Source organism: Scyliorhinus canicula, chromosome 1, assembly GCF_902713615.1.
Source record: "Scyliorhinus canicula chromosome 1, sScyCan1.1, whole genome shotgun sequence".
NCBI lineage: Eukaryota > Metazoa > Chordata > Chondrichthyes > Carcharhiniformes > Scyliorhinidae > Scyliorhinus > Scyliorhinus canicula.
In genome coordinates this window covers 66042087-66055732 of record NC_052146.1, presented here as the reverse complement: position 1 = coordinate 66055732, position 13646 = coordinate 66042087, and the positions used below count along the sequence as shown (strand labels likewise).

Genomic DNA, 13646 nt, shown 5'->3' with positions numbered 1-13646 from the left:
TTGGGAGATCTTGCTGTGTTTCTCTATGTTATAACAGTTACTTAATCTCAAAAGTGCTTAATTGGCTTTAATATGCTTTAGGACATAACCCTGAAGTCATGAAAAGCGCCGTGTCAATGCAAGCTCCTTCTTTTATTTAGCAGTAAAACACTGCCTGACACATGACTATTGGTCAGTCAGATCATCCTGTGTGATTAAATGCCAGCAATGTCCTTTCAGACAACTGGTTGCACGAGCCAGCTTTAGATTATCACCCTTCCAACATAATCTATAATGAGGTCCGGTTGTAAAATAAAAACACCGTCTATCTCTCTCCCAGCTCTCAGGAGGTTCCACAATGCTGACTCTTACTGGAGTGAATTGGAGGATTTGGAGAGGGAACGTGCGGAAACGCAACTGCAACAGTCAAAGCAACTGTGTGAACTTCTCACCGATCGCTCGACTCGATGGCAGCTCGTCACCATCGTCATACTCAATGTGGCTCAGCAATGCAGCGGGATCAATGCTGTAAGTGAGACAGTGCAATTTTCACAAAGCAATTTACTCGATGGAGTAGGGCAGATTGTGGGCCTTTATGAAGTGAAAGAACCGGGTGACCCCTGGGTGACAGAAAGCGTTGTGTAGGGTGCAGAGTCGGTCCACTTGTGCGCTGGCACATGTACCTCGGGATAGGGGATTGGGGGGCTTGTTGTGCTTACCGGGGCGATACAAAATCTCATAACTGTAGGTGGAGAGCTCGATCCTCCACCTCAAGATTTTATCATTTTTGATCTTACCCCGCTGTGTGTTATTGAACCGACCGTTGGTCAGTGAGGGGAGTGAATCTCCTGCCGGCCAGGTAATGCCTCCAATGCCGCACAGCTTCTACGGTGGCTTGGGCCTCCTTCTCGACGGAGGAGTGCCAAATTTCGGAGGCATGGAGGGTGCGTGAAAAGAATGCCACGGGCCTGCCTGCCTGGTTGAGGGTGGCGGCCAGAGTGACATCTGATGCATCGCTCTCGACTTGGAAGGGGAGCGTCCCGTTGACCGCGTGCATCGCGGCCTTGGCGATGTCGGCCTTGATACGGTTGAAGGCCTGGTGAGCCTCGGCCGTCAGGGGGATGCGGAGGAGTGAATGAGCAGGTGGACCTTGTCCGCATAGTTTGGGACCCACTGGGCATAGTATGAGAAGAACCCCAGGCATCGTTTGAGGGCCTTGGGGCAGTGGGGGAGGGGGAGTTCCATGAGGGGGCACATGCGATCGGGGTCGGGCCCTAGAACTCTATTTTGAACAACGTAGCCAAGGATGGCTAAGCGGTTGGTGCTGAACAGGCACTTCTCCTTGTTATACGTAACGTTAAGGAGTTTGGTGGTGTGGAGGAATTTGGAAAGGTTAGCGTCATGGTCCTGTTGGTCGTGGCCGCAGATGGTGACGTTATCCAGGTACGGGAAGGTGGCCCTCAGCCCGTACCGGTCAACCATTTGGTCCATATCCCGTTAGAAGACTGAGATCCCATTAGTGATGCCGAAGGGAACCCTAAGGAAGTGGTAAATGCGGCTGTCCGCTTAAAACACAGTGTACGGGGGTCTGCCTTGCGAATGGGGAGCCGGTGGTAGGCAGATTACAGGTCCATTGTCGAGAAGACCCGGTACTGTGCAATCTGATTGACCATATCAGATATGTGTGGGAGGGGGTACGCGTCGAGCTGCGTGTACCGGTTGATGGTCTGGCTGTAGTCAACAACCATCCTGTGTTTCTCCCCAGTTTTCACAACTCCACTTGGGCTCTCCAGGGGCTGTTGCTGGCCTCGATGATGCCTTCCCGCAGTAGCCGCTGGACCTCAGACCTGAGGAAGGTCCTGTCCTGGGCGCTGTACCGTCTGCTCCTGGTGGCGATGGATTTGCAATCCGGGGTGTGGTTTGCGAACAGGGAAGGTGGGTCGACTTTAAGGGTCATGAGACCGCATACAGTAAGGGGTGGTAGGGGCCCGCCGAATTTCAGAGTTAGGCTCTGGAGGTTGCACTGGAAGTCCAGGCTGAGTAGCAAGGCAGCGCAGAGGTTGGGGAGGACGTAGAGGCGGAAGCCGCTGAACTCTACACCCTGGATGTGAGGGTGGCGGTGCAGTACCCCCGGATCTCCACGGAGTGGGATCCGGAGGCCAGGGAGATTTGTTGTGTGGTGGGGTGTACCGCTAGGGAGCAGCGCCTTACCGTATCGGGGTGGATGAAGTTCTCTGTGTTCCTGGAGTCAAGAAGGCATGATGTCTGGTGCCCATCGATCTTTACTCTCATCGACGCGGTTGCGAGGTTGTGCGGTCGGGACTGGGCAATCGTGATGGAGGCGAGCTGTAGCTGGTGTTAGAAGGCCCCGGGCTGGTCGGTGGCGGTTGCAGGCGATGAGCGGCCCGATGAGGTGCCCGGCGAACAGGGGTCCTGAGGCGGGGAAGACGGCGACGCCCACGGGCCGCACAAGGCCTGATGGGGGAAGATGGCGGTGCCCACGGGCCGCACGTGTCCTGAGGCAAGCAAGATGGCAGCGCCCACGGGACGCACATGTTGTGAGGCGAGGAAGATGGCGGCATCCACGGGCCGCACGTGGGTTGTGGGGGTGAAAATGGTGGCAACCCACGGGTCAGACGTGGGGGGTGCAGGAACAATGGGCCTGGTTACCGCGGCGATCGAGCGGGCCTCGCACACAGCAGCGAAATGCCCTTTCTTCCCGCAGACCTTGCAGATTGCGCTCCGCGCCGGGCAGCACTGTCGTGGGCGCTTTGTCTGCCTGCAGAAGTAGCACTTGTGTCCCCCAGGGTTGGCTGGCTGCCCCGCGGTGCAGGCTTGGGTTTGGCTGGGGGCAGTCGCTAGTGGGGTCCACGATGGGGTGCTCGCTGGTGGGGTCCACGATGTTCAGGAGGGGGTGCTGTGGGGTCGGGGGCGTACGCTTGTCCATTACGGGAGGCGACCATCAGTGAGGTCGCGAGTTTCTTGGTCGCCGCAAGGTCGAGAGTAGCCCCTTCTAAGAGGCGCTGGCGGATTTATGCCGACCCTATGCCCGTAACTAAAGCGTCGCTGATTAGGAGTTTGGCATGTTCAACGTCCGAAATGGCCTGGAAATCGCAGTCCCTCGCCAGGGCGTGCAGGGCACGCCAGAAATCTTCCACAGACTCACCTTGGAGTTGATGCCGCATGGACAGGAGGTGCCTGGCGTAGAGTTTGTTGGTCTGCTGGGTGTAGTTCTCTTTCAGATCGCCATGGCCTCAGCCTAGGTGGGCACGTCCCGGATGAGGGGAAAGATATCGGAGCTCAGCCGTGTATACAGAATCTGGAGTTTCTGTGCCTCTGTTGGTGGCTCTGTCGCAGATTCGATGTAGACTTCAAAGCAAGCTAGCCAGTGGGCGAAGGCCGACTTGGTGTCTGATTCAGGGTGCAGCTGCAGGTGATCTGGCTTGATGCGGAGATCCATCGTTGTAAAATCTCTGCTTAATAAATTGATGCACTATCAATTACGACGAGACGAGAGTAAAGTGTAATCGAGGCTTCATTAAGCAGAGATGTGTAGCCTCCTACAGCTGCTGCCGAAATGGCTGCAGCTCGGTGAGTATACACATTTATACTCCGCCTACTGGGCGGAGCCAGCAGGCAGGGATCTAGCCCCATACCTGTACTACAGGAGCCTTACCGTATTACATCTCGTATGTGATATATACAACAGTGGTGACTACCACAGAATGGTGCGCAAAATGTGCGGGAGGACCAGCGAACCATGTCCACATGTTTAGGACATGTCCAAAGTTTAGGGGATCTTGGCAGGGTGTTTGCGGACATCATGAGCGGGATTCTCCGATAATAGCCGCGATGTCCGGAACCCGGCGCCAAAAACAGCGCGGATCACTCGGGCGTCGGGCCTCCCCCGGAACGGCGCAAATTCTCCGGCCCGGAACGGGCTAGCAGCGGCGTGACGCCATTCGCGACGGCGTCACCCGTCATTAATGCCACGCGGCGTCACAGCACAAAAGACGACGCCCTCCCCCCCACCCCCCCCGGAGACCCATCAAGATGGCCGCCCGCAGCGCCGAGGTTTCAGGAGCGGGACATCGGGGCGCTCCTGGACGCAGTGGAGCAGAGGAGGGAGCCCCTGTACCCCGGACATGGCCGCAGGGTGGCCCCACGCCTCAGCTGGCGCCTGTGAAGGGGAGTGGCAGAGGCCGTCAGCACCGTGGCTGTAACACCAAGGACAGGCACCCAGTGCCACATGAAGGTCAAGGACCCAGTCAGGGCAGCCAGGGTGAGTACCCCCCCCCCCCACCTTTAATGTGCAGCACAGCCCGAGGTGCAACTGACATGGCTGCACCCACCCATGCAGCCGGCAGTGGCAGGATGTGTTGCGCACCTCTGCCAATATACACACAACCGCTGGCCTGCATGTATATCTCTACCTAACACTGTAGCCCTTTACCCCTGACACCGAACCCCCCCCACAGGAGAAGTGGGCACACAACAACCGGGAGTGTGAGAGGACCGGAGGGGGTCCAGCTGATGAGAGACCACTAACCGTCCATGAGGAGAGGGCCTGGAACTCGCAGGCGGACCCGAGGACTGGGAGGTTGTGGATGCAGAGGTCGGGGGGCGCACCACCAAGTGAGACCCCCCCCATGGCCTGCCCCCTTCTCCCGTTCCCCCGTGTCCCCCTTTCCTCATATCCCCCATGTCCCCCATATCCCCTTCCACCGTATCTCCCATGTCCCTCTTCTCCCATGTCCCCCATATCCCCCTTTCCCCATGTCCCCCTTCCCCATATCCTCCATGTCCCCCTTCCCCCATAGCCCGCATGTCCTCCTTCTCCCATATCCCTCTTCCCCATGTCCCCCATATCCCCCTTCCCCATATCCCCCATGTCCCCCTTCCCTCATATTCCCCATGTCCCCCTTCTCCCATGTCCCCATACTCCCCATGTCCCCTTCCCTCATATCCCCCATGTCCCCCTTCTCCCATGTCCCCCATACCCCCCTTTCCCCATGTCCCGCTTCCCCCATATCCTGCATGTCCTCCTTCTCCCATATCCCTCTTCCCCATGTCCCCCATGTCCCCCTTCCCCATATCCCCCATGTCCTCCTTCTCCCATATCCCTCTTCCCCATGTCCCCCATATCCCCCTTCCCCATATCCCCCATGTCCCCCTTCCCTCATATCTCCCATGTCCCTCTTCTCCCATGTCCCCCATATCCCCCTTTCCCCATGTCCCCCTTCCCCCATATCCTCCATGTCCCCCTTCCCCCATAGCCCGCATGTCCACCTTCTCCCATATCCCTCTTCCCCATGTTCCCCATATCCCCCTTCCCCATATCCCCCATGTTCCCCTTCCCTCATATCCCCCATGTCCCCCTTCTCCCATGTCCCCCATACTCCCCATGTCCCCTTCCCTCATATCCCCCATCTCCCATGTCCCCCATACCCCCCTTTCCCCATGTCCCCCTTCCCCCATATCCCGCATGTCCTCCTTCTCCCATATCCCTCTTCACCATGTTCCCATATCCCCCTTCCCCATATCCCCCATGTCCCCCTTCCCCCATGTCCCCCTTCCCCCATGTCCCTATATCCCCCTTCCCCCATGCCCCCTTCCCCATATCCTCCATATCCCCATTCACCCATATCCCCTTCCCCCATATCTCCCATGTCCCCCTTCCCCCATAAACCCCCTTCCCCCACATCCCCCATGTCCCTCATATCCCCCTTCCCCTATGCCCCATATCCCCCTTCCCTCATATCCCCCTTCCCCCATGTCCCCCATATCCATCCACACACCACCCCCCGGGCACACCAACCCCCGCTCACACACCCCCTCCACACACCCCCCTCCACACACATACCCCCCTCCACACACCCCCCTCCACACACATACCCCCCTCCACACATATACCCCCTCCACACACACCCCCTCCAGACACACACCCCCCTCCACAAACACCCCCCTCCACACACCCCCCTCCACACACACCCCCCTCCACACACACCCCCCTCCACACACACCCCCCTCCACACACACCACCCTCCACACACACCCCCCTCCACACACACCCCCCTCCACACACCCCCTCCACACACCCCCCCCCTCCACACACACCCCCCTCCACACACCCCCCTCCACACACACCCCCCTCCACACACACCCCCTCCACACACACCCCCCTCCACACACACCCCCCTCCACACACACACCCCTCCACACACCCCCCCTCCACACACACCCCCCTCCACACACACCCCCCTCCACACACACCCCCCTCCACACACACCCCCCTCCACACACCCCCCTCCACACACACCCCCCTCCACACACACCCCCCTCCACACACACCCCCCTCCACACACACACACCTTCCACACACACCCCCCTCCACACACCCCCCCTCCACACACACCCCCCTCCACACACACCCCCCTCCACACACACCCCCCTCCACACACACCCCCCTCCACACACACCCCCCTCCACACACACCCCCCTCCACACACACCCCCCTCCACACACACCCCTCCACACACCCCCCTCCACACACACCCCCCTCCACACACACCCCCTCCACACACCCCCCTCCACACACACACACCTTCCACACACACCCCCCTCCACACACCCCCCCCTCCACATACCCCCCTCCACACACACCCCCCTCCACACACACCCCCTCCACACACCCCCCTCCACACACACACACCCTCCACACACACCCCCTCCACACACCCCCCTCCACATACCCCCCTCCACACACCCCCCTCCACATACACCCACCCCTCCGCACACACACCCCTCCACACACCCACACCCCCCCTCCACACACACCCCCCTCCACACACACCCCCCTCCACACACCCCCCTCCACACACCCCCCTCCACACACCCCCCTCCACATACCCCCCTCCACACACCCCCCTCCACACACACCCCCCTCCACACACACCCCCCTCCACACACCCCCCTCCACACACACACACCCTCCACACACACCCCCTCCACACACTCCCCTCCACACACCCCCCTCCACACACACCCCCCTCCACATACCCCCCCTCCACACACCCCCCTCCACATACACCCACCCCTCCACATACACCCACCCCTCCACACACCCACACCCCCCCTCCGCACACACACCCCCTCCACACACCCACACCCCCCCTCCACACACACCCCCCTCACACACACCCCCCCTCCACATACACCCCCTCCCCTCCACATCGACTGCGGCCCGCAGTCACTTGTCCTGCGGCCGCCCCGAGACCGACCATCAGAACTGGTTGACACCGTTAAATAGGTGTTTTAATTTATGCCGACGTGAATTCGGCCCATCCGGCCGGGAGAATTCGGGCAGCCCCGGGGCTCATAGCATCGCGCCGATCCCCACCATCTCTGAGGCGGTGGCGCGATTTACGCCGGGGCAATTTTTGGGGGGTTCGTAGAATTTGGAGGACGGCAGGGACCCCCAGCGACCCCCGGCGATTCTCCGCCCCGGTGGGGTGTCGGAGAATCCCGCCCCCTGTCTACAGTGTTAAAGACAAGGGTGGCGCTGAGTCCAGAGGTGGCGATTTTCGGGATGTCAGCAGACCGGGAATCCAGGAGGAGAAAGAGGCAGACGTCCTGGCCTTTGTTCCCTGGTAGCCCAGAGACGGATACTATTAGCTTGGAGGGACTCAAAGCCCCCGAAGTCGGAGACCTGGCTATTGGACATGGCTAGCTTTCTCTGGAGAAAATCAAGTTCACCATGAGAGGGTCACTGTTAGGGTTCACCCAGAGGTGGCAGCCGTTCGTTGACTTCTTTGTGGGAAATTAATCGTCAGCAGACTGGGGGGGAGGGGAGTAGTTTAGATTAGAGTAGGGGGTCAATAAGGGTGGGACCTGTACGAGAGGTAAATGGCTTTTGCTCTATGTTTATGGTTTCATGTATATTGTTCATTTTGTTGTTGTTACTATACTGAAAATACCTCAATAAAATGTTTATTAAAAAAATACACATTTGGAGTTATTTAAATGCATATCCAAACCCTGGGCAGACATTTTCTGTGGAATGGTGGATGCCTAAGCAATGTAAATACTTGGTCTGTTGTGGGGCTAGCTAAATGATGCATTAAGATCAGCACTAGAATAATTAACTAGCAGCCGACAAGCACATCGGGTGCCAGAATAAAACCTGACCAGAAAATTGAATAAGTGTCAATTGGGTATGGGTGGCATGTGGTGCAGTGGTTAGCACTGCTGCCTCACGGCACTGAGGACCCAAGTTCGAATCCCGGCCCTGGGTCACTGTCCGTGTGGAGTTTGCACATTCTCCCCGTGTCTGTGTGGGTTTCACCCCCACAACCCAAAGATGTGCGGGTTAGGTGGATTGGCCACGCTAAATTGCCCCTTAATTGAAAAAAAATAATTGGGTACTCTAAATTTATTTTTCAAAAGTAGCAAATTGGTGAAAACCATTTGCCAGTCGGTTGCTGTAAGGGAATTTGTACTGGATATTGTATGAGTTAGATACGAAGTTTAGAATCATAGGTTTTAGTGAAATAATAAAGTAAGATTTAGGTGAGTATTGAGATGAGTGTGAACTCAGGATAACTTTGTGTGACCTAATGTAATCAAGTATAGTTAATATGATTAAAGCAGCAGACCCAGAGAAATAGCATTTAAAATACAAACAGTCACTTGGAAGAACAATGAACAGCTCAGGGCTTAACTAAAATGGTTGCCCATAAATAAGGGCTATAAAGGAGTCTGTTTTTGTATACATTCGGCCTTGGTCAGCAAAAACCACGACACAAGCAGGAAAGTTTACAGAGACGAGATAAGGACTGACTTATGGCTACCATGGTTGACGAAGCAGAGAGAGAAACGACCAGTCTTGACTGAGACAGATAGAGGCTCACTATAAACAATAGTGGCCAAAGTAAGGAAAGCAGATAAGACGGCTGTAAATTAAGATAAGAGCTTGAATCATGGAGTTAAAATGCACATAAAAGGCGGTAAGCCCTGAAGCTTTTTTAGATTGCTCCGGACAATCTCAGCTCTGTTTTTCTTATGCTAAGAAAAATAAAGTTCACTGCTTGGAAGATCGCTCCTCAGACTCTCTGTGTTTTAATATTTGAATAGGTACAAACAAATTGTCGTCCTGGGGAACCACGACAAAATTGGCGCTGTGAGAGCAGGGTTGGTGAGAGATCGCCCAGAAAAGCATCTGGAAGGAGTGGCGGAGGCGAAGGTTCGACCGGGGCTGGACATCCCAAGCCGGCATTCTGACAGCAAGGTAAGCAGATTTGTATTGCACGTAAATCCTTGTTGTCAGAAAAGGGATCTCGAGGCCCGGCGCACTCAGCTCTTTGCTGGTCTTGAATCTCCCCAACCACAAAGATATCCTGCGTGATTAAAACCAAATTGGGTAAAATAGTTTTGAGAGACTGAAACTGATCTGAAGAGTAGAGTTTTGCATGCAAAGCGCACTGTGAATACTGTATTGTCTGTGAGTGGGTAAAAAGGGAGACGAGAAAAAGGCCGAACGCTAAGGTAATGCAATTAGGTTAAGTCAACCGGTTTGGAGCGGGTTTTTCCAGGATACGACTTGCCCAGAAGAGAGTAAGTGTGGGAAAAATCTGCCAGTCCAAACCTACCCAGGACCTCGGGTAACGGACGTCAGCCGAGAGGGAGAGAGATCAGTGAGAGATCACTCTCTGACCTAATACGGTAGTCAAAAGCATAGGAGGGGAACCTAACCCCGGAGGGGGGGATTAACAGCTAGAATAGAGAAAGTAAAAGAACAATTTGAACAAACTGGTCTGAGACAGCAGCGTGGAGGACAGAAATAAGAAGGAGAGTCGGAACACAGGTAGGGTAATAACTAACAACGTGGAAAGGTCACACTGACAAAACCGCCTAGCGGAAAGAGTGGTATAATCGATTGGGAAGGAAGATTAGTCAGGGAATTAAGAAGGGATAATAATAAAAACGGAAGCAACACTGGATTGGGGAAAAATTACACATATAACTAACTTAAAAGAGGTAGAGAACGAGTGGCCGTATGTAAAGTGGGAAAGAATAGCTGATAGGAATTGGATAGACAAAATAAACTTGGAAACTCTAGGGAAATTAATAAAGGAATCTGATCGATATAGGGTTTCTATAGACATAGACAAGCACGTAAAAACCTACTACCCTCTAGCCCGGGAAAGGAAGATAGAGCCGGGACAGGGGACTATGGGGAAGTGGATATCGAGACCCCGGTTAGAATTACAGATATTGTCAAGAGAAACCCAAGAGAAAGGTAAACAGGGGACTGAACACGGAAAAACGACACAGCAAGTAATAATCACTGTAACACCTAACTCTGACGGATTAAGAGATAAAAATTGTGACAGTAATCCGAAAAGACAAGTAATGGCACACCAAATTAAAACACCAGTGGAAACATTAGGGGATAAATTCCCAGCCCTCAGGGGAGACATAGAACACGTTTCTAAAAAATGGGCCAAAAGAACAAGTAAAACTAATACACCGTGGCCGGAGGAAGGCACATGGTGCGTAGAGAGATGTGAGGACCAGAAGGGAATGATAAAGAACTACAAAATAAAAGATAAATCTAAGAAAAGAAAGGAGAAGCGAGAAAAGGAACTAGAGATACTGGCATTGTTTGAAAAGAAAGGAAAGAGAAAGAAGAAGAAGCATAGAGGAAAAATGTGGGAAAAGGCGCAAAGAGGCAGAAAGACGAGAAAAGGGGGATGCATGGACGTGGAAGCACCCAGTAAGAGTCGAGGAAGAGACGGAAGGAGAGACAGGAGAAAGTAGTGACAGCGAAGGGGGAGAATCAGTGTTAGGAGAACAAAGAAAATCGACGCGGGTAAGACACCAAACTGTAACATTTCCAGAGGTGGAAAAAAGAAAGAAAAAGGTGTTCCCGGTGATTCTGAAAGGGGGCAGAGCACAGTATATCCCTTGGTCAGGTCAGGATTTGCCTAATCTAATTAATGAATTACCCAATATTTTGGATGGGGCTGGAAGGTGGATTGGACAGTTGGAAGCAGGAATGGTGGGAAAAAGGATGGCACTGGGTGACATCAAAGCTCTCCTGACAAAAGTGCTAGGAATGGACCAAATGGCAGAAGTAATGAGACGTGCCGGCATCCAGACCGCAGCTCATGACCCAAAAACGTAGACGGGACACTAATGGACCCGTACCGACAAGACATATGGCAGGCACTAAGGAATATGTACCCCAATCGAATGGATGTAAAAACCCTAAGGGGAGAGCCACTGGGAGAGGAGGAGAATGCAGCTGTGTATGTGGAAAATCAATTAAAAAGGTGGAGAAGGGACACGGAGAGGGACATTCTAACAGACCCGCTGACCAACTCCATGTTCCGGGCTGCAATTCTAGAGGGCCTGCCAGTCTCAGCTAAAACAAAACTGGAGGATGTAGTGGGCTTGGACTCAAAAAGTTACCGGGAGTTTGTGGATTATGTTGCCCATGCAGTAGAAAGACATCGCAAAGATGAAAAGAATGCAGACAAACAGCTGAAGGAGATACAACGTAAACTCCTTCAGGCACAATTGGAGGAGATCAAAAACAAAGATAAGCTAAAGGCAAAAGAAGATCTCACGCCCAGAAAAATAGCACCGATGATGGTGGAACAGAAGCCAGGGGAAATACCTGCACTAACAATAGGGGGAAGCGGAGATGGAGGCCAGCCCATCGTAACCTATAACATTTCTGCCTTCCCACTGCCCATAAACCCAGAAGCCCACAGCCTAAATTATCAAAACCGATACGCCCTACAAAATCAGACTGACTGGAATAAAAATGGGAAAAGACAGGGAAGTGGTAGGCCACCCTTTCAGAATCAGAGAGGACAGGGACAGGTTAATTATCAGACTCCGAGACAGGGACCACTGCCTGGCCCTCCAGGTGTGTGCTGGGGGTGCGGGGAGACAGGTCACATAAAAAGGAATTGCCTGCGGAATTCCACCAGACAGGGAGAAAACCAGCAACAGGCAGGCCAACAGCTGATCCAAGGGTCGCCGAACAGCGTCCCGATGTTTCAAGGGCCGGGGAACCATCAGAGTTTCGCATAGAGAGGCCCAGAGAACCCCGAAATGGTAGGACAGTACGTACAAATAACAGAAACCGCAGAGCAGGAACCTATAGTTAATGCTAGAGTAGGCGGGATCGAGGTCCCCATGATGATAGACACCGGTGCCACATGTACGTGCATACAAACGAAATATGCGGATCACCTACCATTGTCAAACCGGTTTGTAAAAACTGTGGGGTTCTCGGGGAAAATAACACTAGCTCAAATGACGATGCCGGTGCCTATTACCATTGGAAATAAAACTACCCATGTACCTATTTTAGTATATGATAAAACTCCTTTAAATCTATTGGGAAGGGACGCAATCCTAGGTCTGGGACTGAAATTAGAATGTACCGAACAAGGAATTGATTTGATGGGAATGTATTCACTTGAGGTACCAGGAAAGGAAGGGGTTAATGTATATTGGCTGGGAGATATAGAGGAACAAATTAAAAAACAGATCTGGACAGTCTGGGGAAAACTTATAGACACTTGGGTTCCACAAGCCAAGTGGCCGAGAACAGAATTACACAGTACAATGATATTTGATGAAGGACAGGCACCTGAAATACAAGAGAAATGGGAAAAGGAGGCAGGACGAGAACAGGAAATAAAGTCAGGAAGTATTTTAATTGGACTAGAGGGAGTGGCCCTCGCAATCGTTAGGAATGAATGGATTGACAAATGGTTCTCGGTACCTGGGGCGGAGCCACATGTCACATTGAAAGTTAATCCGGGATATAGATCAAAGGACCTAGGACCCATGGTGTTAAGAGCGCAAGACTTAGAATTTGTACAGACAGACAGTGCGGATATTTGGACGTCCAGCGATGGACAAATGACGAAAATAATTTTGGATGTTAGGATGCTTGGGACACCAAAGCAGATAACAATAGGAGTGCGAAGTGAGAAACAGGAGCGGGAATGGAGAGAGAGCTTAGAGCAGGATTTGAACTCCCTCCCACAGGAGTTGTGGTCCAGACAGGACACGGATGTAGGGAGGGTTAAAAACGCTAATCCAGTTGAAGTCAGACTAAAGACAGGGCGCCAGGGGCCCTATAGACCACAATACCCAATCAACACAGAAGCAATTGAAGGAATTAGAGAAACGATTAAGGGATTGATAGAAGCAGGGGTATTAAAGGAAACCCGGAGTAGGTGTAATACCCCGCTCCTACCAGTAAAGAAGGCGGACGGAGAAAAATGGAGATTGGTGCATGACCTAAGGGCAATTAATGAGGTAGTGGAAGATATGCCCGTAGAAGTTCCAAACCCTTACACCTTGCTGACAAATATACCACCTGAAAGTAGATGGTTTACTGTAATCGACCTATGTTCAGCATTTTTTAGTGTGCCACTAGCTCCAGAAAGTCAGTATCTCTTTGCATTTACGTACGAGGGGAAACAATACACATACAATAGAATGCCCCAAGGATTTAAACATTCCCCACATGTATTCAATCAGGTGTTGAAAGCAGATTTAGAAGGAATACAGTTGGAAGGAACACTGCTACAGTATGTGGATGATTTATTATTATGCACAGAGACACAAGAACAATGCAG

At 53.1% G+C, this 13646-nt stretch overlaps 1 protein-coding gene across 3 annotated transcripts in view; it reads left to right on the top strand.

Moving 5' to 3' along the window:
- The window catches only part of slc2a11b (solute carrier family 2 member 11b), a 109609-nt gene that overhangs the window by 64713 nt on the left and 31250 nt on the right, over positions 1-13646 (top strand). For all 3 annotated transcript variants that reach the window (XM_038792070.1, XM_038792051.1, XM_038792060.1), the window contains exon 7: positions 320-507. In XM_038792070.1, the coding sequence (XP_038647998.1) occupies positions 320-507 (188 nt within the window). The remainder of the gene's footprint in view (positions 1-319; positions 508-13646) is intronic.